General features: G+C 40.8%; 1 protein-coding gene across 3 annotated transcripts in view; it reads left to right on the top strand.

The window, feature by feature from the left end:
* The first annotated feature begins 1,417 nt into the window (after positions 1 to 1,417).
* The window catches only part of FBXL17 (F-box and leucine rich repeat protein 17), a 300,099-nt gene continuing 274,609 nt past the window's right edge, over positions 1,418 to 26,907 (top strand). The window contains exons 1-4 of one of the 3 annotated variants that reach the window (XM_052777394.1): positions 1,418 to 2,294; positions 14,899 to 15,021; positions 17,368 to 17,625; positions 18,400 to 18,531. In XM_052777394.1, the coding sequence (XP_052633354.1) occupies positions 1,575 to 2,294; positions 14,899 to 15,021; positions 17,368 to 17,625; positions 18,400 to 18,531 (1,233 nt within the window). In that variant the 5' untranslated portion in view covers positions 1,418 to 1,574. The remainder of the gene's footprint in view (positions 2,295 to 14,898; positions 15,022 to 17,367; positions 17,626 to 18,399; positions 18,532 to 26,907) is intronic. The other 2 variants (XM_052777393.1, XM_052777391.1) reach the window with 2 other exon arrangements.

Here is a 26,907-nt window from a genome sequence, read left to right on the forward strand (position 1 = left end):
CACAGCCAGATTTAAAGATAAGATTTATTTTGAATGTTTGACATTGCAAGCATTTATTCTGAATGCCATTTGGTTTGAAGGCTTGACTTGGACTTTCGTCTTCTTTTAATGTTGCCTTTGTGTGTTCTTGTTGAACTTTATTTTTGAAATCTGAGGGAAGAAAAGACCTTGCCATATTTGTGCCAAAATTTGCTGCAGTTTATATTGATGGATCTCAGTGAGTTATAAATTCAGATAAAATATTCTATTACTCTACTTTTATCCAATGGTATATTTACTATTTTTCTCATAGCAAACATATTTTTACTGAGCTGTTGAAGACTAATAATACAGGTAACAAACAAAAATGATAGCGTCATGGGTATTTTAATCCTAACGTAACTTGCTCCTGGGCAAAAGGCCAAAAGATGTGCTTCAGAGTATGTAATACTGTGCATTTCTTCTGCTGCCCGTTGTTACTTAATAGTAGTACTGCACCATATATACTCTAGCTATAACTTGCCTTCTCCCTCCCCAAACACCTTTTACTAAAAACAAAATTCCACATGTATCTAAACCTATGCATCTAAGTCAATTTACATCAATAATTTAGAACGGAATGGTGAATCATGCAAACGAATTTTGCTAGGCACGGGGGAAGAGTCTTAATTAAAGCATTACGGCCCATATTTGCAAAGATTTATACACCCTGGGCACCCACAGTGAGGTCCAACATGCTGCAGTTTGAGGTGGGCACCCTCAGGGGCAGGGTGGACAGGGACAGTGGCCCCTTATGGGCCCTGGTCCAGGCCAGATAGTGATTTAAAGCAGCAGAAATGAGGTATTTGCTGGAGTGTGTTGGTGGGAAGATGGCGTCGATGGAGAAAACTTGGAGGAACGCTTTTGGTGGTCTCAAAGCTTGTGTTACCCTGACACGACAAAAACCCAGCCGCAGTCCTGCACAGCTGTGAACAATCTGACACCTGTGGGCAGAAGCCCCCTCACCCTTCCCTACAAACTGTGACCAGAAAACCTTTTATTTCAGGCACTCAAAAATATGTATGTATTATACACATCATATATATACACATATACATTACATGCTGAAATTTGTACACACAGCGCATTTAAATAATGCACGTACACTGCAGACTGGGACGCGCACAGGCACACAGTGTAGCTGTACAGCCACAGGCGCGGGGGGGGTGGCCTGCGCCGGCCGGGGAGCCGTTACCGGCGCCCCCGCAGCTCCCTGCCGGGCCGTTCCGAGGGGAGGCCGCCGGGGCCGCCTCTGCCGCCGGGGCCGCCTCTGCCGCCGGGGCCCCGCGGGGCCGATGCCCGCCGCCCTCGCCTCCCAGCCCGGCCAGTGCCCTCCGCACGGCCGGGCGGGCGGGCGGACCCCAGGCGGCGGAGCACCGCCCCCTCGCCTCCCCCGCGGGAGGTCAGGGCGGCGGTAGCGGAAGCTTCTCCCTGCTTGCGCCGCGTCGCGTCCTGTCCTGTGCCTGGCCCCGCCACCTTCCGCTCTCGTCGGCAGCATGACAGCTCCCGCCTCCGCCTCCCGCAGGTGACACCCCGCGGGCTCTTCCGCCTCGTATATGGGCCACCTGCTCTCGAAGGAGGCTAGCAGTCTGAGTCGGGACCGTCGCTGCCGCCGGGGGAGGAAGGTGCCGCCGCCACGCAGCCGGAGCTGCTTCCTGCGCGGGCCCTGCATGCTGTGCTTCATCGTGCACAGCGCCAGCCCGCCCGCTCCGGAGCAGCCCCTGCCCGCCCGCGACCCCCTGCCGCCGCCGCCCTACGCGGCCCTCGCCACCGCGGAGCAGCGCGCCGCCCGCCGCCTCCTCTGCCTGCCGCCCGCCGCCTGGGAGCCGCGGAGCCGTTGCCAGCGCCTCCTCCTCTCAGGCCTGCTGCCCTCGCCGGTGCGAGGCCTCCTGGGGCCGGCCAGGCCGCCCGGCGAGGTCGCCTCCGAGATGGTGTGTAAGCGCAAGGGAACCGGCCTGCCCGCCTGCCCGCCCAGCAAGCAGCCGCGCTGCGCTGCCGCCGCCGCCGCGGAGCCCGAGGCCGGCTCCGCGGCGAGCGGTGGGGACGCGTCGGCCCGGGGCGCTGCCGGGGACAGCGGCGGCGGGGGGCAGCCCGCCTCGCCGCCGCCGCCCCCCGCGCTGGAGGAGAAGGAGGAGGAGGAGGAGCAGAAAGAGAAGGAGAGGGGCGGCGAGGCGGGCTGCGAGGAGCCGCAGGAACACCCCGGCGACGGCTGCCGGGAGCCGCTGCTGGCGCTCACCCCAAACATTAACCATCTGCCGCCCTCCATCCTCCTCAAGGTGGGTTCGGGACGGGAGGCCGCGGGCTGGGCCTGCCCCCGGGGGGACCGTGGGGGTGCCGATGTCACTGGGCGGGCTCGGTGGAATGTGGTAGCCGGAGGCGGTGGGGCTGTGGCGGCCGGCCCTGCCCTAAGGGGTCTTGCCACCTTCGGCCCGGCCTGGGGCCGCGCGTCGTCTCCCGCGTCACCAGCTGCGGCGGCTGGCGGTGCCGAGGGGGGGGAAGCGGGGCGGCCCGCCGGGAGGTGCGGTGCCCCAGCCAGCGCAGGTGCGCGAACAGCCGACCTCAGTCTCCTGGCGTTTGGGAGATGAACGGGGTTGTAGATGTGTTTTTTGGTTTTGTTTCGGTAGGGGTCTTTTACCTTTGTCGTTGTAAAAGGCCCTGTCAGTCGTTAGCTGGAGGTGAAGACCGACAAAACTAAAACTATTCTGGAAGCTGCCCTATAAATATTTTGGCTCGTACCAGTTAGCTTCGGAATGTGTCCCTCACAGATATCTTCTTATATCACTGATGGAGTACACAGCAAGGGGAACAATCGTTGTATTTAGTGCTTCTGTGTAGGTCAGAACTACATAGATAAGTTTTCAGTGTTGATTGGGAAGAAAGTTTACCCTTGAATCCTTAACTAGACTTATGGATTGTGTTGGTGGTTTTGTGGTTTTTTTTTGCGGGGGGGGGGGGGGCTGGTGGTTTTTGGCTCTGTAGCATCCTAGTCCGTTATGGGACTTTTAACTTCAGATTTCTGACCAGGTGTCTTGTTAACTGGATTATACAGGTGCCTAAAGGCCTTCATATGCTAGGTTTTGATACAGATAGAATATCCCAACTATAATCCTTTCTCGAGTTATGCCATTTTATTATAAGGACGTGAGAGAGAAATACAGAATCATAGAATGGTTTGGGTTGGAAGGGACCTTAAAGACCATCTAGTTCCAGCCCCCCCTGCCATGGGCAGGGACACCTTCCACTAGACCAGGTTCCTCAAAGCCCCATCCAACCTGGCCTTGAACACTTCCAGGGAGGGGTGTCGTGGTTTAACCCCAGCCAGCAACTAAACACCACGCAGCCGCTCACTCACTCCCCCTCACCCAGTGGGATGGGGGAGAAAATTGGGAAAAGAAGCAAAACCCGTGGGTTGAGATAAGAACGGTTTAATAGAACAGAAAAGAAGAAACTAATAATGATAATGATAACACTAATAAAATGACAACAGCAATAATGAAAGGATTGGAATGTACAAATGATACGCAGTGCAATTGCTCACCACCCGCCGACCGACACCCAGCCAGTCCCTGAGCGGCGAATCCCTGCCCCCCCACTTCCCCGTTCCTATACTAGATGGGACGTCACATGGTATGGAATACACCGTTGGCCAGTTTGGGTCAGGTGCCCTGGCTGTGTCCTGTGCCAACTTCTTGTGCCCCTCCAGCTTTCTTGCTGGCTGGGCATGAGAAGCTGAAAAATCCTTGACATTAGTCTAAACACTACTGAGCAACAACTGAAAACATCAGTGTTATCAACATTCTTCGCTCTGAACTCAAAACATAGCACTGTACCAGCTACTAGGAAGACAGTTAACTCTATCCCAGCTGAAACCAGGACAAGGGGGTATCCACAGCCTCTCTGGGCAGCCTGCTCCAGTGGTGACACCCTCATAGTCAAGAACTTCTTGCTTACATCTAATCTAAATCTATCCTCTTTCATTTTAAAGCCATTACCCCTTCTCCTATCACTACATGCCCTTGTAAAAAGTCCCTCTCAGGCTTTCTTATAGGCCTCCTTTAGGTACTGGAAGGCTGCTGTAAGGTCTCCCCAGACCCTTCTATTCTCCAGGCTGAACAACCCCAACTCTCTCAGCCTGTCTTTGTAGGGTAGATGCTCCAGCCCTCTTATCACCTTTGTGTCCCTCCTCTGGACTTGCTCCAACAGGTCCATGTTGTTCTTATGTTGGGGTGTCAAAGCTGAACACAGTACTCCAGGTGGGGTCTCAGGAAAGCAGAGCAGAGGGGGAGAATCACCTCCCTTGACCTGCTGATCACATTTCTTTTGATGCAGCCCAGGATAATGGTTGGCTTTCTGGGCTGCAGGCATACATTGCCGGGTCCCAAAGTCTTTACTAAACTTTTCACAGTAGGTAGTGGAGACACAAGCCTTAATACAAGGACCAGAGATTCCATCCTCAGAAGTCTCAGGAGCCAGATCCTTGGTTTCTTGATGTTTCCTTCCCTTGATTCCTATCTCTGCGACCTCCTGATGCCGTGGTGCTAGCGCAGGAGTGGCTGTCACCTGTGTCTGTATGTGGGCTGATGAAGACAAGCCCAAAGAAACATTGTAGGAACTCCTAAGTAATAGCTGGCCACTTGGAGGTGGCTGCCATGGGCTGCTCAGGTGCTGTTCTGTTGTTAAGTAGTTGTTAAGTCTCCCTTAAGTGAAGGATATGGGGCTGGATGGAAGGGTTTGTCAGACTGAACTTGGCCTGCAGATCATCAGATGGGCCCTGCTGAGTTTGGAAGTTCATAGTGCAACATGCCAGTTGATCCTGTTCCCTTAGCTGGGGAAGAGGGTGTCTTCATCAGTATCAGGGGATAAAAGAACTGCAGTTCCACAGATCAAACAAACTTGTAGGTTGATTTGCTTTTCATTTGGTCACTGAAACACGTATCAGAAAAACATGATACATAGTGGGCAAAATTTCATATTTAATCTTTGTGGATGAGGGTAATTACTTTGACTAAAGGGTAGTTTAAATCCATTCTCTTTAAAATCTGAGGGGAACTAAGGAATTCTAGATAGGTCAACTTGATGGTAACCTAGACAGATACGTGAATGAAAAGAAATAAGGGAGCTGTTTGTAAGCATGCAATGCAGAAGATTACAAAATCTTGTGCTATTTACCACTAAATTTTCAAAACTTTGTGCTATATATCAAAAATCTGTCTCTATTACATTTTCACTGGTATTTACTTCTGGAAAGCAGAAATAAATCTTCCTGTTATACCTGTTACCTCTTTGCAGTGCTGTTGTTTAATCAAAAAAGTTAACAGGTGTAAAATGGTCTGCAGACTGAGTGAACTTAGTAATGCTGATTCAAACACTTCAGATTTCCTTTTGAACTGTATTAACAGGAACTGAGCGTGTAGAACATGGAAAGGAAGTTCTCTGCTGTGCTTGGTGCTTCTAAAACCTCTTAAGAGTACTGCATTAGCTTGTGAGCACTGGGGTCTCCTTAAAAAACCCACAGACAAATTGCAGAGGCATCAGACAAGAGCTAGAGATCATGGAAACATGGCCTGTGATGGTAGTTGGAAGATTCTATTCAAACTGAATGACACTTCTGTTCAGAAAGAAGACTGAGATGCAGTCTTTTGTTAGGAGAAAATTGATAAAAAGTTTGACTGTGTTCCTGTCCTTTGTCAGATAAAAAGAAATAATAAGCTTAATTTGATGTGAGGGAAATTTGGGTGAGACACTTGGAAAACGACAGTGTGAGAACATTTAAGTCTTGGCAAAGGTGGTTTCCTGTCTCTGGGGTTATGTGAGGAGTTAGGATTTTTATTTATTAATAAGGGGGATGTCATTATCAGGGATGTTCTAGGTGTGCTTGAACTTGCTTCGGAACAGAGAAGGAGCTAGAGTAGATGACCTTTTTGATGTCTTCTTTCTTAGTTTGCTGCTGTTATTTTTATGAAGAATGAACACACGATGCTCTGCCTGCAGCAGAGACCCCGTCAGTTTTAGCTTAGAGCTAATGCAGTATGAAGGGAAGATAATGTGTGTGTATATGTGCATGTGTGTAATGTATTTAACTTAAGGTTTTCATAAATATGTTGTTATTATTTGAGGCACTACTGGCTTCTTTTCTTGCATCTTTACTCAACTTTTTTTACTTATTTTTCTCATTCTTCCCTTGCTGTAATAACTTACACGTTTGCTTTTGATAATGTTGATAGGAAATGCAGTGCTGCTATCACTGTGCTAGCAGCACTGCATTTAAGATTATCTGAGTGATATGAAGTGGGTTTGATAGACCAGAGCTAGACTTTTGGTGTTGTCTTCTGACTTTTGAACGTTGGCATTTATTTTTAATAAACTTAAACCTGAAAAGACTGGACATACATGTGTATTGGGTTTGTGTGGCAAGGTTTTGGTAGTGGGGGGGGTTACAGGGGTGGCTTCTGTGAGAAGCTGCTAGAAGCTTCCCCTGTGTCTGACAGAGCCAATACCAGCTGGCTCTAAGACAGACCCGCCACTGGTCAAGGCTGAGCACATCAGCGACGGTGGTAGCGCCTCTGGGGTAACAGATTTAAGAAGGGAAAAAAAGTTGCAGCGGGCACAGAGACAGCAGCTGGAGAGAGGAGTGAGAACACGTAACAGAAACAACCCTGCAGACACCAAGGTCAGTGAAGAAGGGGGATGAGGTGCTTCAGGCGCTGGAGCAGAGATTCCCCTGCAGCCCATGGTGAAGACCATGGTGAGGCAGGCTGTCCCCCTGCAGCCCATGGAGGTCCACGGTGGAGCAGACATCCAGCTGCAACCCGTGGAGGACCCCATGCCGGGGCAGGTGGGTGCCCGAAGGAGGCTGTGACCTGTGGGAAGCCCGCGCTGGAGCAGGCTCCTGGCAGGACCTGCGGATCCGTGGAGAGAGGAGCCCACGCTGGACCAGGTTTTCTGGCAGGACTTGTGACCCCACAGGGGATCCATGCTGGAGCAGTCTGCTCCTGAAGGGACTGCACGCTGTGGAAGGGACCCATGCTGGAGCAGTTCGTGAAGAACTGCAGCCCATGGGAAGGACCCACGTTGAAGTTTGTGGAGGACTGTCTCCCGTGGGAGGGACCCCATGCTGGAGCAGGGGAAGAGTGTGATGAGTCCTGCCCCTGAAGAGGATGAAGCGGCAGAAACAACGTGCGATGAACTGACTGTAACCCCCATTCCACGTCCCCCTGTGCTGCTGGGGGGTTGGTAGAGAATCTGGGAGTGAAGCTGTGTCCTGGAAGAAGGGAGGGGTGGAGGGAAAGTGTTTTGAGATTTGGTTTCATTTCTCATTACCTTACTCTGGTTGATCGGCAATAAAGTAAGTTAATTTACCCCAAGTCGAGTCTGTTTTGCCCATGACAGTAACTGGTTGAGTGATCTCTTCCTGTCCTTATCTTGACCCACAAGCTCTTTGTTATATTTTCTCTCCCCTGTCCAGCTGAGGAGGGGGAGTGATAGAACAGCTTTGGTGGGCACCTAGCGTCCAGCCAGGGTTAACCCACCACAATGTGTTTATAGTTACACTGTAATTTTTTTTTTTCTGGTCTAGTCAGGAGGCAGAGGCATCAAAATGCATCATTTGGATTGGACTTCATCCACAAGTTTATGGAGTCATTGTTGTAATACCAGCTTTTTTTCCTTCTTACGCTGGTGTTCCCTTCAGTTTATCCTGTCTAAAGGTTGTGCCGAGCCTTACTTTTAGCTATAGCATTGAGAAAAATGGAAAGGGTTTTGAAACTGTGGCTCTTGCAGGGAGATAAATGATCTTGTATTTCAGTCTTAATTGTTCTGTAGAACTCCTCTTTCTCTAGCAATGGACAACACAGTAACATCTCTCCCCCCGCCCCGGGAGCTCAGTGTCACCCTGTGATTGCAGTAGGGAAATGAACCAGCTTTAACTTCACTGTGCTGTTGCTGAGCTTCTGGAAGCGCAGCTGAGGGGCACAGTTGTGAAGGAAAGGTGTGCCAGTAGAGTAGTAACAAAAGCAAAGATAGTATATGGACATTATTTCAATGATACAGTTCTGAAAGATGTCCTGACATGTTTTGTCACTTGTTGCAGAATTATAAAAATAAGTATTTTGCTTTCCACAGGTGCATGTGTGTGAAAAGGTGGCCTTTGTGTAAGCATGTAGGTTTTCACATTATAAAATGAGTTATGTGATGGAGGAGACAAATTTGGAATGAAACTTCTGCTTTTCTTGAAGGCAGATAAGGGCCTTGACACTCACCACCTATGGCTGATAGTACTTCTTCTAATGTTGTTTAGCTGTTGCTTGGCTTGCTGTACGTCCCTGAAACTTTGTATTATTGCATAGACAAAACGAATAGATTACAAGTTGTGCAATGTTTGAATACAAAGTAAATGTAACTCTTGCTTTCATTTCCTATTCAGTTATTTGTTTCTTTTGCTCAGGGTGCCTGACCTGTGTTTGGTCTTTCACAGATTTTGGTATGTTTTAGTGTCTCTGTTTTTAAACTTGTGGTGATTCAGAAGCAGCACAGGTGTCTTTTAGTGAGACACAATTGGACATCGGGGGGGTAAAACTTGATGAGCCCTTTCAAGTAAAGGTATCCTGCTTATTCATCAGAACCCTTTCTTTCCATTAGAAGGAAAGGTATGGTATCAGCATCTCCTGTCATTTCTTAGAGACAGAAACTAAAGTTGTGTTTTGCATTACAGCTAAGGCAATCCATTAGCAAGTGGCTGGCTGTTAAGGGCAGTGTCTGTCTCCCTTTTGTAACTTGTGGCTGCATGTTCCTGCTGCTAGCTTTGTGCTCAGTAGAGTGACCATGCAATTGCAGAGTGAGTTGATTCAGCTGGCCGACACCAGTCTAACATTGCAAAACTTTTCCTCAGCTTCCTGAAAAGACTTTCTCTGGGTTCATTCACGAAATCCAGTGCAAAAGTTCTGGTAACTAGAAGCAGGGGACCAGTGAACTGTTCCTACTAATGGCAGTTTGCCGTAAGAATCCTTGCTGTGATGTGAAATCACACCATCACTTTTCCTGGCTGACACATTTCTGTTGATCACAAGAGCATTTTTAGCTTGATTCCCTTTATGGGTGTATTGAGGGTCCTTTCAGAGGTGTGTGCCTTGAGTGCCTATATCTTTCCTATACTCAGGTGCTCACGAATCATTCATGTTTCCCTTATTCAGTTGGGATTATGTGTGGATAAAGTGATGAAACCTCTTAAAAGACAACCAAATATTTCTCTGTCCTTCATTTGTCTTCTGTTGATAGATGATTCTTTCATTTTCTGAAATAGAACAAAACAACCTCTAGTATACATAAACCCACTGGAAGCTTAATTTCTCTATGCCTGCAATTAACAAATACTGTGTTTAACAGTTCATAGTAAAATGTCATGTACTAAGCATGTTCCTTTTATTAAATGGTACTTTAGAATTATTTTTGACAATGAAACTTGAATTAGTTGCTGAAAAAATTTGCACCCAGTTGATGAACAAATGAGCAGTTTTCCAAGAATGAATGTATCAAATTCATTAGGCACCATGGAATGTTTGAGTTTACATTTTAATGTTCTTTCATTGTTAATGCCGTGAACTTTTTGGTTTTGAAACAAATCTAGCTGAGGCAATGGAGTGAAACAATTTCATAGATACCTATTCTTGGATAGAAGAGGTTGTTATTGAGAAGAGAAAGTTTCATTCACAGAAATATTTTCTAGTTAGATTGAAAGATCTTTCACATGAAAACAATGGACAGAAATAGGGGATGCATGGATTCACCTTTTATAATCTCTTCTGCTATGGGGCCTATGGTGTATATTTTGTTCATGTTCATAAAGCTGTAACTTGTTCTTAAAGTTGCTAGTATCTTTAAAGAATGGTATTAGCGATCAGCTGAATTTTCTTGCCTCTGTTCCTGACGCAGAGCTTAAGTCTGTGCAATCGATAATTCTAACTCCTTGATTGTGATTTTAAAAATATTTTATTTTTTAATTAGGATTGTCTTTTGAAAAGTTAAAATTCTTTCTTGAATTATGCTTATATTTACTTCATATTTGATTTGTGTGATGTGAATTCTTGATTTTGCAAAACTTGGTGCTGAGAATATTGTGTCAGCAAACACATGCACAGTTTTCTAGTATTGTACTTTTTTCGTGGTGACATTCATGGGTGTGATTGACTTTTCATGATTTCCTTTGATTAGAAGTGCAGTTAGGTATCTCCACTTGACTGAACTTAGAGGAACTTGGTTTAAGGCCAAAGTTATCAAATGTTTGCAGATAACCTAATTAAGTTTAATACATGGATTTATGATATTTAAATCTTGTCTTTACTCTTTTAAGAAAAGGTATGTATAGGGTGTGAGTTTGGTCTGTTGTGTTTTTTTTTTTTTTTTTTTTTTTCCCCCCCATTCCTGCTGAAATGTCAACATTTAGCACAAAAGTTCAAAGTAGCCCTTTTTGGATATGCAGCTTGAAATATCTAGCATGCGTTTAATAGAGAAACAGTGGGGGAGCCCCACTGTAAGGGGTTTGTATGATTGTATCTATCAAGGACATAAAATTGGACTGTTTGAATTGAGTTCAGCAGATTGAATGTGGTCTGACTGAAAGCCAGCTATATCTATTAGTTGACTTATGCTGTCCTGGGCATTGGACTTGGATTTGGATTTTCGTTTCACTGTAGTCTTCAATAAGTCTGTATGAACACTAATTTTGAAGCAAGAGCTTGACATTAAAGAACTGACTATATCTGGAAGGTATGGTAAGGCCATCAGTGTTGAACATTATGAGTGTTGATCCTTACATAGGATGTAGCCTGGAGGCCCAGAAAGTCTTCTGCATCCATTGAACAGGAAGAAGAACCCACTAATCTTAACTATCACTTGAAAAGTTGAAGCAGGAGGCACTGACATCTGTTTTAGGAACTTGAGCTGAAAGAGGGTGAGATGAGAGAGAGGGAGGAAAGAGAGTAGGGTTTTTTTGTTTGCTTGTTTTGTAGAACTCTGCTTCCTCTACCACTGCCTCTTGCCAACAGGAAAAAAGTGTGAAATGCATCTAGAAAATACTATTAACTTGTATTTTTTTTTTCTTTTGAGAGTGCTGAAGGATATTTCAGTCTCTCTGGTGCTTGGAAGGGGGATTAGATGGGGAGTTGAGGGGGGGAAAGGGGAGTACTGGACATGTAGGTGTACATGCTTGAGTACAATTTTAAGGAATTAGATGTGTTAACTAGTGGACCCACTCCCCTGATAGTTATCTGTTGTAAGGAGGAGCTAAATGAACAGGCTCAGTGGTGGGAATGGTTTTAGCTTTCAACTCTATTTATACAACCTTGGGAATTAGAAAACAATTTTAAATTCAGGACAATTAAGCTGCTATTGTCTGAAAAGTGGATTTGTCACCTGGTGTGCAACACGCCAATAATCACATACCTGGGAGATAAAGTATTTATTGCATATTTGCGCAAATATGGGTGCTAGGTGGTAATTCCACAAAGGTAGCACACCCTGCAGTTAAACAAGCAAGCAATTTACACAGTTTTAGATTCACCCACTTAGTTTCCAAAGTTGTTCCCCCAAGTCATTATTGGTAGTCGCTTATCTGCCACCGTTTCTATTGGGCTAAGGTTTTCTCCCCGTCGAATTAAAAGCTGTTCTTTTATTCTACAGCGCATGCTCAAGGAGTGTGTGGGGGGTAAGTCTTCTAGGCCTTGAACTGAGTTGGTGGTGGCCATCTCCCCCTGCTGCCTTTACTCTTCCTCTAGTTCATGCTTCTTTGGCAATCATCCAGCCTTCTGTGCCTTCTGGATGTTTCCTTTTGATCAGTTTTTAGTTCCTTCTTCAAGTGTGTAGTTGCTGGCAAGGCCTGCATCTTTATACAAAGTAACCAGGCTTACATAGTGAAACTATTGAGTAGTGGTCCTCTTCACAGGACAATGCATTGTGTTTAACCCTGAATTGAGCAGTGTCACAACAGTTAGGCCGTAACTCAAACATAGACTACCCTGCCACAGTATCAGTATATATCTAGTGCATGAAACTGAATTAAAGGATGGTGAAGGTCATCAAAGTGAGTTGTAGTATTTTATGCATTAGTGTAGTATTTTAACCAGCAGCTAAGATAATCCCTTAACATAAGGATGATGTGCCACAAAACTGGAATATGTATAAGCTTTGCTACTAAATTCCATTTAGTGTAATTCAATACATCTCCTTTTAACAACTGCAGGCTCTTAAGAGAAATTGATGTTTTACATGGCATTATTCAGAATCCTTTTATAGTTGGAAACTTTATAGCTACTGTAAGCAACAAAACCAGCAAGGCCATGTTCTTGAAGATGTACTGCTTGTCTAACTTCCGTGGCTGCTCCTGTCTCTGCTGGAACATCTGCAAGGACTTTGTCAGCAGCTGTTTTTCCTCCAGTGGCTTCACTCTGATGGTTGTTTCTCCAAGTAGTCAGCTTGCAACACTTACACACTCTTTACTTGTCGCTGCAGCTAGAGTTAAGTACAGCGTGGACTAAAACATGACCACAAATGCTTTCAGACATTTCTTCCATAATAATACTGTCTGTGCAGAAATACTGTTTGTGTCAAGTACTGAATCAAACGTGCTTTTCTTTGGTTTCAGCATTGCTACTGCTGTGTCTCATGCAGTTGCAAAGCAGTAGCAGTAGGCCTTCTGTGATTTGTGAGGTCTTTCAGGTTTTGGTAGGATGGTAGTTGGAACAAAAATTATTTAAGAGCTTTCATATTCACAGTGGCAGCTGGATTAGCAACAGTCTTTTCTATTCTGTGTTTGCTGTGTTCTTGTTTTACAAACTGCAAGCTCTTGTTTCTCAAAGTGAAGGTGGTATTTCCACAAATAAGCATATCTGTTTCCCACTGTAGCAAAGATTAGTTAAAGTATTTTTATAATGCCAGCCTCGGCATCCCTTCTTAGTATTAACTGGAGTCAGTCTGATGTCTGTCTGAACGTAACGTGGATCATGTTGCCTTGCTCTCTTCTGAGGTTTTTGTAACTGTTAAAAGATGCAGTCTTCTGTTTCATCCTGGTAGTAGGAACTCAAGTTTCCTACTGCTTTTAGTAACTTAGAATTGCTGAGAATCATCAGACTGTCATCTCTTTCTAATGCTTAGAATTACTCTTTGGCAGTAGGAATGTCAGATGCCAAATTACCATTTACTAATTAGTGCTTTTTCCCTTCTTGACTGGGGGTGATGGTATTTTTTGGGTGCTGATCACAGCCACCTCCTTGCTCTGTGTGTGGATTCACCAGTACAAAGAACTGCAGGGAGGAAGCAGGCACTGATTGTTTCATCTGCGCTTCTGTCTGCCTGTGTTCAAGTGATTCCCTAATAAGAAACATCCATTGGCTCTGGTAATGGTCAAGCAAAGGCCTGCAGGAAAACAGGGTTCACGCACAATCTTTCAGCACTGCGAGGAGTCTTACATAAGAGATTGTGAGTTTTTCATAGCTAGAAGATGATGATGGGAGTGATAAATCTTGCAAGCATTTACAGAAGGTGGTGAACTTGGGTTGTTTTTATTTTTTTTCATTTCCTTATTATATTTTGCAGATCTTTTAGGAAGTCAACCAACTCCCCTTCACCAAGGGGTCTTACAGGGATATACATATTTAAAACTGCTAAGCTAAGCCATCTCCTATAACAAGGGGACAGTAATGGTTGTTATTGTTGACAGTTGATTGTCTAGTCTGTTCTAGAGACCACCCAGTGATGCAGATTCTGTAAGTTGCCAGGTATTATTTTCCAATGCTTCATTATCCTTAGTTTAGAAGCCTAACAATTTTTGAGACTAATTGTCCTACCCACCACAAAGAAGATGAAAGTGTTGTTCTCTCTAGTTTGTTTACTCCCTTTGCTGTCGCTTTTCGTTGGTTAAACAGTCCTAGTCTTTTCTTGGAATTTTTTCATGTTTTCTAGACCTTAGTGCTTTCCTATGGACACTGTCCAATATCTTCAGATTTTCTTGAGAACGTTGCCCAAGATTGGCTATCATGCTTCTGCTTAGTACTTGATGTCCTCATCAGTTGAGTGGGAGGACTGTTTCATGTTTTGCAGCCTGTATTCCTGTGTAGATATCTTAATGCCATGATTGCCTTTTTTCATTATAGGATGACATGTAGACTGAAGTTCACTTGTTACAGGGTACCTTCATATGTAACTCTTGACAGACCTTTTTATATTTATTAAGAAACAACAGTACTTCTGAGGAAGGGCTGAATATAGTAAATGTAACAACAATTTATGAGCCTGCCATAAAGTTACAGTTTATTCTTTTTTGCAGGCTGCTGTAGTGCTCAAAACCTTGGGGTATAAAATGCTAATTCTGTGCTTAAGTTTCCTTGTATGACACTGATTTGCTCTGCTGATCTGCGCCACCATCCTATGCCCCCTTCCCACAAGACTGATGTTTTTGTACCTTTATGACTCTTCTTTTCAATTCAGTTAGGAAAGAGAAGGAAAGGTTTTTCTACCTGAATCAGAATGGGAATGAAAACACCTTTTAAATGGCTTGCAAATAACATTGTGCTAGTATTTGTATTTGTAATTCTTTAGGTATCCCATCTCAGAAGCACATTCGAAACTTGGTCTAAGAAATGAGTGCTTAAGTAGGATACATTCTACTGTTGGTTGTGCTAATGTGACTTATTAATATTGTCAGCTGTTGTGGGATGTAGGTTTTTTTGTTATTGTCCTTGACTAATCAAGTCAGGGGCAGGTTCTAGAACTGTGTGTTGCAATGCACACTAATACTTTTCTGTCTTTTACAAGAAGGGTTAGTAGTAAAATATTTTTGTCTTGAAATATGATTACTTCTGATAAATAATATTTCCTTCCGTTTCTTTACAGATATTTTCCAATTTATCCCTGAATGAGCGTTGCCTTTCAGTGTCATTAGTCTGTAAATATTGGCGTGAACTCTGTTTAGACTTTCAGTTTTGGAAGCAACTGGATCTCAGTAGTCGTCAACAGGTATGAAGGTGTCACTGTGGAAAAATTATGTTTTGATGACTCAGAACTTGTACTCTTGAGCAAAGGTAAACAAAAGAAACCCATAAAATGGTGATGTCTGTGCTTTCAGGGATTTTTCTACTAGAGACTAAAAATATCTGGACCCTTAGATTAACTCCTTTAAATGTAGCTTCTTTTGCCTAAGATCATTTGTTAAACAGTGTGAGGACAAGTGCTGTTTGAAAGGGATTGTGGGTTACTTGTCTCAGGTCTGTACCAGGTAGTGGTATTTCCATTCATAAGAACTATCAGATCTCATATTAATTGAAAGACGTACACGAGCTTTTCTGAGGATGCTCTAGTTTTGAAGAATGATCACCTAACTGGTGCTTGCTTTGTTTGTTTTAACAAACTAATTTTTCTTCAACTCATGTGGCTCCTACTGGTCAGAAGACAGATTGTGTCTTTCTAGGCCTTTGGCCAATCCTAGAATTAAATATGTCTGGGATTCATGGATTTCATTTAGTGAGATCCTTACAGAGTCTAGCCTTAGATTGTTCTGGGTAACTTTCCTCCTTGGAGAACTTTTCTAAGGATGCCCATGTTGTTTGGCCACCCCCTTGAGGTTTCTTGTTACTTAGTTACTTTCAGAGGTTTATAAAACAATTTCTTGAGAGTTTCATGAAAATATAGGGTGCAGGGGAACAACTATTGGAGGGTCCCATTTGAAGAAGCAGCAACATGAACTCATCTATGTTGGATGTAAAGAATGTACATGGGATATTATTTTCAGATCACCAATTCATTAGAAATCATGCAAGTTGTCTTGCTTCTAGAGTTACTAGTTAACATATTTCTGAACCACTGTTATATAGCAGATTGTCTGATTTTTCTCAAGTGACTCCACACTCAGACCAGAGGTCCATCTTTTTGCTCTGTAGGTACTATGTGTCAAATAAGTCTTTCTTCTTCACTGTCTTGAGGTGTAGCCTTATTTCTACTACAAAGGTGTTTAATGGTTTTGCCTGTTGGGTATGTTGGGATCTCACTAAAGTTTATCAGTTGTGGCATTGCCCTAAGAAAACTATCTTGCCAATTTTTAATTGAGTTCCTAAACCAGTATTAAGCACAAATGTTATCCTTCTCCGTGTGGGGGGAGTGTTTGGTGGTTTTGGGGTTTTTTTGGTTATTCTTGGGGTTGTGTTCCTTTTTTGGAGGGGTTGTTTGTTTAGGTGTTTGTGGGTTTTGGTGGTTTGGTTTTTTTGTCGTGTCCCCCTGCCCCAATTTGTCATGTTTTCTAGCTAACAGCTCCCTGATGAAATAGCAAGAAAAAAGATTAGAGTTGCTACTAATGGAGAAGAGATTGAATGCAATTTGTTTCTCAACTGTGTAAGAGAAAAACAAAAGGGATTTGTGTTGCTCTCTTGCCCTCTTCAGGCTTAAAGCTAAATCACATGTATGCTAAGTGATGGATAAGTATTCCTGAACGGTTTTGTTAGAAACCTCAGGTCACCTCAGGTTTTTCGAAACTGAACTTTTAAAGTGAGGGAGTCCTGTGCATTGTGTCTTACCCGCTGTGGTTTGGTTTTGTTTTGTTTTGTTTTAAGTTATCTTGAGCATGAAGAATATCTTATGTTTCTTACCTGCTTTGTAGGACTGGCTTTTAAAATTGCTGACATGTTAGCTAACTACAATGTGTACAGGTACAAAGTGGATAGAATCTTTTTTTCTTCAAAGGAGCTCTGGGAAAATAGTGCAAGTATCTGATTTAATGGTCTTTCATAGGCTAACACTTAAAAACAGAATACTTGCATATTTTAAAACTGAGCAAATAACAGGGGGAAACTTTTGGGTTTTAATTAGCTTTATAGTGTTCTTTCCTTCTCATCCCTTTCGTTCACTGCTACCTTAGGTGACTGTTTTCTGTTGTTAAGAAGCCCATTGTTACCTGCATCACTGTACTATTTGTCTGCTGGCATCTGGTTTTGGATGATTACCAAAGCCTAAGTAGAGACCTCTTGCATTTCAGAGACATATAAACCCTTTACTTCTCCATAAATGCTACCTTAGGTACGTAAGTAGAGTGCTGCTGTAGAAGGGCCAGCAAATCCTTTTCTTCTAAAGGATGAAGAATTCTTTGTCTAAAAGAGGACCATTAACTGTTATTCTCTGCAAGTGCTGGAGCAGAATTCTTTAAAGGTAACTGTAAAACTGATTATACCAGTACGCTTTTATCTTGGAAAACAAATCTTTTCATTCTCCCAATATCTTATGGAAATATATCTTGCAAATAGTAGTTCTTGTGTTAATGAAATTAAAGATGTTTATGAAAAAAGTTAAATTTGAATATTTGGATTTTCTTTGCAGGTCACTGATGAGCTGTTGGAAAAGATAGCATCAAGAAGCCAGAATGTTACTGAAATCAATATTTCTGATTGTCGCAATGTATCTGATAAAGGAGTATGCATATTAGCAATTAAATGCCCTGGGCTCCTAAGGTATACTGCCTACAGGTGTAAACAGCTTTCTGACATCTCTATTATTGCAGTTGCCTCTCAGTGTCCTCTTCTTCAGAAAGTGCATGTAGGCAATCAAGACAGACTCACTGATGAAGGCCTAAAGCAGGTAACCATCCATTCCACAAATTTCTTTTGTAAATTTAATATCTTTCAACTTCTTACCAAGTGCAAAAAGGGACATGGAAGAAGGTACCCTTTTCTAGGATTTAATTAAAATCAGATGACCTCTACTATTTTAAAAATTGGTTTATGGACATATTTTTTTTGTGCAGTAAATGCTGTTCTCTAGAGACTGCACATACTTTTTTTTTTTTTTTTTTAATATCCAGGGGTTATATGATCCCTTTTATAATGAAATCTCCAGTTCAACATCCTGTACGTCACCTCTGGCTGATTAAGTTTTCCTGAGCTTGTTGCTATTTGGAACCAGTGTTTAAATAACTCTTTTTTGCATCATGAAGGCTGAAGGTGACTGAGAACTTTATTTGCTAGGCACGCAGGAAGGTTTCGTCAACTCTCTTGTGTTAAAAGGAGCCTTTAGGGTAAGCTGTGAAGTAGTTATGTTAAATCAAATATGCTGTCAATGGTCTAGCATACAGGCATTGTTAGCTACTTATATATATATGTTCAATAAATAACTTGGTTCTTACGTGCTGATCGTAGCTCAGTTTTGTTGACTGTAGTTAGCAACTTCATTTTGTCATGTATGTAATTATAATCTTTCTTGTTTGTGTTACAAAACCTGTAAAGAAAGATAATTTTTAAGGCGGGGGGGCGTAGAAGCAGAAAGAAATCTTAACTCCCAACTCTCCAGTTCAGTCAAATCCTGTTGTTTTTTTCCTTTATTCTTAAATACTTGCTTTGATTCCATTAATTGCAGCTGGGTTCAAAATGCAGAGAATTGAAAGACATTCATTTTGGGCAGTGTTACAAGATCTCAGATGAAGGAATGATCTTTATAGCTAAAGGCTGTGAGAAGTTGCAAAGAATATACATGCAAGAAAACAAATTAGTAAGTACATGTCATGATTTTCTTCTTCCACAGTGTTTTCATTGTCAGAGCTTTCTCTTGCTTTTTATCTGTTTAAAACTTCCTTCTGAATAGCTGCTTTTTGTCAGTGAATTGCTTAAAAATGTTCTCTAGCTGTGAAAACTTAGGTTCTACAGAGATAGCTCAGATGACTCAAAGTACAAGTTAAGCTAATGCTATTCCAAATACATATTAACTTTTGGTTTCAACATGATGTTCCAGGACTAATTGTTTAGGAGATGCCTAATTCATGTAGGAAAATGCTTAGTCTGTATGGAACGTTTCTTTTGTTTATACCAGTACATTTTTCTACAGTAAAAAGTACAAACTTACCTAAACTAAAAGATTTTTGGAGGTAGGGTTCTTGATTACAAATAATACACTCTGATAATCTTTTCTTGAAATATGTCACTTTCTCATCAGGATGCAGTTGAGAAAAGAGTGTGGCTATGCTAGTAGAAGGAAGTTGCTGAGGAGTAATGAAACTATCTTGTGTCCTAATTATAAACAGTCTTTGAAATCATGGTTTCTAATGTTGAAAGCCAGTATCTACTAGATAGTATAGTAAAGCACTGGCTTTAAGTTTTTTGTTTTTTGTTTTTTCTTGCAAGTAAGTAGAAAAATCTGCTTGCAGTTGAATTCTTAGCTATCAGGTAATGTCAGGGTTTCAAACCTTTGGTTTGAAAACTGCTGAACTGGAACAAATAAATAACTTTTGTAAGAAAACAGCATACCTTGTACTCAGAGTCATTTGATATTTGGCTTCAAACAGACAAACAGATACTAATGCCTAAGGTGGTTCATTTGAGAAGGTTTTCTACTTTAAAAAAAAAAAAAGCTATTTATTGGTTTTGATCAGAATAGTGGGAAGTTGAGAAATAGATCATGACCAAAACTGAGATCTCGAGACAGTTCAAATGCAGAAAAATGGTGTGTCCCCTTCTCCCATATCAAAACAAAATCTGGAGTACAGTCAAAATTAGCCCTTGTAATATTTACCTTAAGACAAGAAAATCTGTTAATTAAAAAACGAAAGAGAATCGAAAGTCCCAAGAAGCCTTGAAGGAAAGCATACTCATGCAAAAATTAACTGGAGATAAGTAGGGAAATTCAAAGCATTACTTATCTTTGAATGAAAGAGGAAAAAACTTCTTGCGAATATTCAAGGTTTGCATAATTGTACGTGAAAGAGTACTTAATAGTACATAAAAATTATTGTATGTATAAATACCTACATAAGTTCATGATCATTGGAAAATATGTGGTTAAGGTGTTAACTTGACCTTCCTTACAAATATGTCTTACACTTTTTGCCATTGATGTTTTTATTCTCTTTATAGTCTGAAACATAACCTAAGAAGCTGACATTATAATTGTTAGCGCTTAAAAGTTCTGTGTTTTTTTATCTGAAATGTCATCGAAGTTCTCAGTTGAAATGGGCCATAGGAAGTCTCTTCTTGGTTTTAAGACAATCAGGAAAGATGTTCTTCACTTGCACTTTATTTGGTTGCCTCCATTACTGGAAATGTAACATTGATTCTTCATTGGAAATAAGACAAAAATCTGTACTCTCAAATAGGAAACTTCTTTTAATGATTCTGTCACTTCTGAAAATTTCTCAAGTGACTTATCAAAACTAACCTTTTGCACAATTTTTCATGAATGTAGGTTTTTTTAATGTCTAGTTTTATTTAAAGCTGCTGCCCAGTCTTAATTTTTCAGGAAGAAATAAACTTGTGGCAAACTTGGTTTAGCTTTGTAAAGTCCAAATTCAGGTCCTTAAATCTTGGTCTAGAAATGTAAACAAGAAATAAATTATAAAGTTATTATGAACTCCAGGGTGTTGAATCTTTAGAATAAAATAACACTTGAATGATTCCACTAGATGATGCTGCAGAAACTGGTGTGCTTTTCCCTTGCTAGGGGCAAGAGACTTTCAAATCTTGCTGGAAGTGTAATTGTGTGTGATGAACCAAGACAGCTTGTAAGAAGTTCTCATGCAGTTGCAAAATAAAAATTTTTACCTTCCAAAATAACAATAATAAAAGATAGAGTTACCTTAAAAGGGAGTAATGGTTGGTGGCAAATGATAATCCACTGTTTGATTTGTCAAATTCTGTGGGTTACTTTTGTTTTTAAGACTGCCTCCTAAAATAAAACTACTGCTAATATTTACTGTGGCACATCTTACTTCCTACTCTTTTGGTGAAGAAGGTAGTTTGGGGAAATGTGTGTGTGTTTGTTTTCAAAATAACTAAGTATTCTTTCTCTGAAATGAAAATATTGTGTGGCAAGAAAAGTGTACTTGACATACGAGGGCTTGATTTCTGTATTTGAAGTTCATAGATTAGATTGTCAGTCTGCTATAGGAAGAAGACTCCTTTCTTCCTGCCCCCCTCCCCAACATCTTCTGTAGCTTTCATGTAAATACTGTACATTGAGTCTGTGTGTTTTGTATTTTCTTGTTTCTTCCTTTTTCAGAGATGCTCAAAATCATGTGAATCTTACAGGCAATTTCTATTACTTTCAAAATGTGTTGTCCATTATAGATGGTACATGGAGGCTGGGTTTTCATCTAGGCTTGTCTCAGACTAATGGATTTTATACTTCAAAAATACATCTGTACAGAGGCAACCAGCAGCTAAATAATGCCTTTGTGAGTGTTACTTTACAGTGAAATGTGGATCAGGCAACACAGTTCAGTTGCTTCATCTGTTGCTACGTAACTTCATTATCAGACTGCTGAGCAGAAACAGAGAAAGAATTTATGTTCTGATTGTTTAATATACTAGGCATTTCACAGAAAAATAGACCCTCTTCTTTCTTTGAAATGCTGATTGTGTCATGGTAATAAGTGAAAGCTGCAAATAATAAATGAGTGCAAAGGATGTGTGAAGAAAAAGTTAATGTTGCAAGGCTAACTTAAGAATACAAGGTTGTTGTTTGCATAACTGTTTATGATTTGTACCTCTTCAAAATATGTTTATTTTTCCTCTGTCGTTTGAATGGAAGAGTAATTATATGTAAAGCCTCTATTCTGAAGCATACTGGTCAAATTGGGAACCAAGTGGGGGAAAAAAAAAATTGTAGGACTTGCAAAGTGTGCCAGTATGTTGATTTGTCTTTCCTTATCTGTCCCCAAGCAGTCTGATACAATCAAACAATCTCACAGAAATTCAGTGTAAATGGAAGAACAGATTACTACTCTGTCCAGACAAAACTAAGAAATTTCCTAGCTTCTTGGTTGAGTTTAGTTGTAGTTTTATTTTATGGTCATGGCTGGAATTGAATGCTATGAGTATAACTTTCATGTTTGCCTCCTATGAATGACTAATGTGAATGTGGCTGATGGAAGATGAATTGGTTGATTTCATTGTTAACTTTCTACCAACCTCTTTTTTTGTCCTTCCACCCCAGATAGACAGTACGTAGCTTAAGCTGCAAAATCAGAGAACTCTTCCACACTAATATGCAGTACTCACTGAGACATGGAGTAGGGCTGTACTTAACCTGAGCTGTCAAAGAAAATTAACACTTTGAATTGCAGCCTTCACTAGAAGAATGGAGCCCTAAGAGATTTTAAAGGTTTTGTGACTTCTTCGTAGAGAGATGCAGAACAAGTTTGTGACTATAGTACACCTGAAGGGAAGGATTGTTGCTAGAAGCAATTTTGTACAGGCAGTGTGTAAACTCTCTATTTCCTCATTATGAATAGGGTAGACCTAGATTCGGGAGTTCATTTTAGAGCTGGGAAAAACCTTCTCCACTTAGCTATGTTGATTTTACACACTGATTTCTTTTTCATTGTCTTTCCTTAACTGAGTGACTTAATGGCTAACATTATAATACAATGGTTGCTGAAACTTAACAGGCAGGAGTTATAGATTTGTACCTCCCTATTCCACCCAGTTTCTGTGGTTTTTTTCATGGTGAGTTAGATGTGGATGAGGAGAAGGAGCTTCTAAAGATGAAGGGAGATGAAGTTTTAGACACTACAACAGGATGACAGCATTCCTACCTCTATACTTTCTTCCCTTCTTCTCTTCTCTCTTTTCCAAGCTTGTTTAGGGGTAGATGAGAAATACTGCTGCAACTAAGCTACTACAGTTGGTTGGAGTGCTGGCAGCATTTCTCCCTTTCCAATAAAATGATCTCGTGAAGTAGATGACTTAAAGACAAATAATTTGTCTGATGGTTTCCAGATACGTTCATGAAGATGGATATGGTCTAACTTGACCACCTTTCTAGTTCCTTGTCTGTCTTTTGACTCTATCCAGGAACAGTATTTGCCGTGAGTGGAGGACATTTCAAGATAACCAGATTTTGGCTGAATTGGCAGTGTGTTTGATAATCTTTTTTTCATGCTTGATGTGTGAGAACATTTTTATAGTAAATTTTTTACAGATAATTATTTAATGATGGTTTTAAAGATGACTGTTCTGTTAGTGTAGTGCCCACGTTTGCAGTTTGTTGCAGATAATGCAGAGTAGAAATTCCTGTTAACTGTGATGCTACGTTTGATAGAAACTATAATACTTGAGATATGTGAATAATATACTTTTTTAGTTTCAGTAAAAAAGAATTAAGATAGACTAGAACAAACATTTTAGTTTTATGTCACATAATTAAATACTTACACACTTTTAAAGTATTGACTGGAATCAATGTACAAAAATTTATAGGACAAAATAAACTTAATTTTCATGTTTTCTGAATAATCACAGCATAGTGTAACCTGATTTATGTATGCTTATCTGTTTTACTGAGATTCCCCCACACATCCCTCCTATTTTTGACTTTGGGAAGCAGTTCTCTTTTTCTTCTTCATACATGTCAGCTACAAACCACTTACTTCAGCAGTGTGCCCTCTGCATGACACAGGGTAAATGTGGAGAGGAGGGAGTACTTTGCCTTGAGTTTAGTCTAGGCAAATAGTTTGAGGAGAAAAGTCAGTGTTATGAGGTATTTATAAGCTGCACATCAACTGATGGTATGAACTACTGAAGTTTAGAATACATAGAAATACCTTACTTTTTCACTGATAACAAGTAAATGAAAGAGACTTTTGGGGAAAAAGATTCCTAAAGAATGTGATTTCTCTGCCCTTCACCCCCTCCCCTCAACATATTCCATATACTTTTTAAATTTTTAGACATAATTACTTAAAACTGTTCTTCTGCTTGGGGAGATTTCAGAAGAAGCATCATTTTCCCATGCTTCTTCGTGAATACTTTCCTAAAATACTTTCTAACTAGCTTTTTTCATTTTTTGGAGGTTGTGAAAAGAACTGTAGTTGTTCCAGACTTTTCCCCTTCAATTATTCTTTTTTACTTTTATAAAATCTCATGTTCTCCAGGAAAGTGCTGCTGCTTTTCTTTGTAGACAGAGAATACACATATAGGACTAGCTACTTGCTAAACATGTGCATACATATCAAGGATGATGCCAATACTGAGATTGATTTCTCTACTGTATATCATAGCTTTGGACAATGATGCTTCATCTTCTGTCAAGTATTAGATTAGAGCTTTCTAAAGCAAAAACTTACAGATGACATTGTTGGTAGTGTTCACTGGTAACAATAAAGTCCCTCTTGTATTTTAGTTTGTCAAACATGTTACATATGCACCAAAAACTACTACTGTACCGTAAAGATAATTTTCAGTGCTTTAAAAATGCATTGAATAACCATACTGAAACTAAGCTGAGATATGGGAAAACATGCTTTCATAAGAACTGTTTGAGACATCTGTTCAGTATTAATAATCCTTGTCAGAAAGTTAGTCTTTCAGTAAGCCCTTCTGAAACATTCACTTTGTTTTTACAACAAAATAAAATGCTTCTGTCATTTCTTTGGAAATCTAACTGATACAACATTGTTTCTCAGAGTTTGATAATTTTTTTGCTCTTTTGTTTGTAACTGTTGCATTTTGACTTGGGCAGTTTCTGTAATACTGTTCTTAAGGTAAAACATTCATGGTGAGTTCGATGTTAATAGAAGAAAAAAAAGTGAAGATTGTGTGCTCTAAAGGCATTTCAACCTGTGCAGGTGTCAGACTTATTTTCTATATAAATGTTTCTGAAAATGATCTGGCAATAAATATAATATTTTGTTGTCACCCTTAGGTGGCGGTATTGACTTTGTGGTGGTAACAGGTCTTCTAGTCCTTGCTATAGGGAATTACCAATACACAGCAGATAACTTCTGAATATTGTGCTGTTCCACAGATCCTGTTTTCTCTTTGGTTCAGCTGCCAGGATCGCTGTCTAAGTAGTTCTTAAATGTCTTCAGACTGTTAGCATAACAACGCCTACTCAACTAAATAGTGTTTGGCTCTTGCAGTGTCGTTATGTGTATTCTTACTGAAGCATTAGAAGAGGTTTGCTTTGTGTAGTTCATTACATATTAGCACAGAGGAAGGAGAAAACTGGTAGAATTTGGGATATTGTGGGATATTTTGTATTCTTTTAAAATAGAATGAGTTTGAAGAACATATGATGGAAATGCATATATCTTGGAATGGGTTGCCCAGAGAGGTGGTAGATGCCTCATTCCTGGAAACATTGAAGGTCAGGTTGGATGGAGCTCTGAGCAACCTGATCTGGTTGAATATGTCCCTGCTTATTGCAGGGGGGTTGGACTAGTTGACCTTTTAAGGTCCCTTCCAACCCAAACCATTCTATGATCTGTACTAGATATACTGAGTATAAAGTGAATGATGTGAAACTAACTGCTACTGGAGATCCTGAGCGAAACCTTGGAGAAAACCAACTATTGTTCCTTGGTTTGCTTTTTACCCATTCCTAGATAAGACCACCTTCTGCATCATTTAACACAGTTTTGAACTCGTGGCTTCTTAAAGGCCAAGAATGCGTTTTCAGGGCATATGTACTTAGGAATACAACACAGGAAACTTTGCTTTTTAAAGGAAATTATTTTGTGTGCACCCTTGTCTAATAGTGTCGATCTTCTTAATTACTACATTCATTTTATTTTTTAATAATGTAAAACAAAAGTACTTCAAGTGTCTCACTCTTCAGTTATATTTCAATGGTATGTGTCAGAGAGGCAAACTAATTTTGGTTAAGCCCTTGGTATCAGATAAACTAGGAACCCCTTAAAGCAACAATTTTCAGCTTAATACTTAACACCACATTTTGGGTTTTAAATGCAGTACCTTAAGTTATACTGAAAGTATTTTTCTATGTTGTATTGTTCAAAAGACATCTTATCTCTGCAGGAAGAGATTTTAGTAAAAGAGTTGCAAGGTGTGGGGTTTTTATTTATTTCTTTTTTTTTTTTTTTAACCTTTGCTAATGCTTTCATCTTTTTGTATGATTTCTGTCCCCTGTCCTCCCCCCTCCAAACGTTTGTCTTCAGTGGTGAAACTTTGTATTTAAGCAGGTGAAAGAAAATTTCATTTTAACATGAATTCAGTGTTTGTGAAACTCTTCAGACTGACAGCATTGGAAACTGAAGTCCTCTTTTCGTCCACTAAATGGGTACAGCGTGAGCAGCAGCAGCAGCAGCAGTGCAAGCTTTACCCCACTGCCCCACCAAAGTGCTGCAAACCCTGACCTAGAGAGACCTCTAGCAAGGGATAAGAGGCTTGTTCAGTCTCCAATCTCACTCAGTCTTTACTGTGGCTAATAGTTGGTAGATATCCACATCACAAAAGCACCAGGAACGGGATTGAAAGCACCAGCTCATTTCATAAAAACTACCAACCATTTGTCAAATGATTAACTTAGTTACCACACAGACCTGTGCCACTTGTAGAAGTGAATGGCTCCATATCCCATTGCCAGTTCCCCGAGTTCAGTCTCTTTATAAATGCTAGTGCAGCTTCTTTATACTATATACTATGCAGGAAGAAAATGTGTGTATAGGCTGTAATTTTCTTGTGAAGCTAGTTGTATACCCCTTTCAAATGCTGGACTGTACATATAAATACTCTGGCTTAATAATAAGGTCAGCTATATGATTTTACTACTCTGTGCTTTTTTTCTTTTTTAAACAAGTACTGCATTTATTGAGCTTATTAACCAACTATTCAATGTTATGAGTTGACTTGTCATGTATAGTGTAACTGTGTGTGTATATATACATTTTAAAAGCAACTAAGAACTGGAGTTGTAATCTGTATTGTTGCATTAATTATGTTTCTCGATTCTTGGTAGGTTACATGTGGTAGATAAATGGCTCTACCTACTTTACAGTTTAAAATAATTAAAATTTTTATATTCATATAAAATTAGGTATTATACCACTTATAGTAATTCTTTACAGTGTAATTTGTTACCACTTTTTATGGATGTTGTATGTATAAAAATGTGTAGTACATACACTGTAAACTA

This window comes from Harpia harpyja, chromosome Z (assembly GCF_026419915.1).
Source record: "Harpia harpyja isolate bHarHar1 chromosome Z, bHarHar1 primary haplotype, whole genome shotgun sequence".
NCBI classification, from domain to species: domain Eukaryota; kingdom Metazoa; phylum Chordata; class Aves; order Accipitriformes; family Accipitridae; genus Harpia; species Harpia harpyja.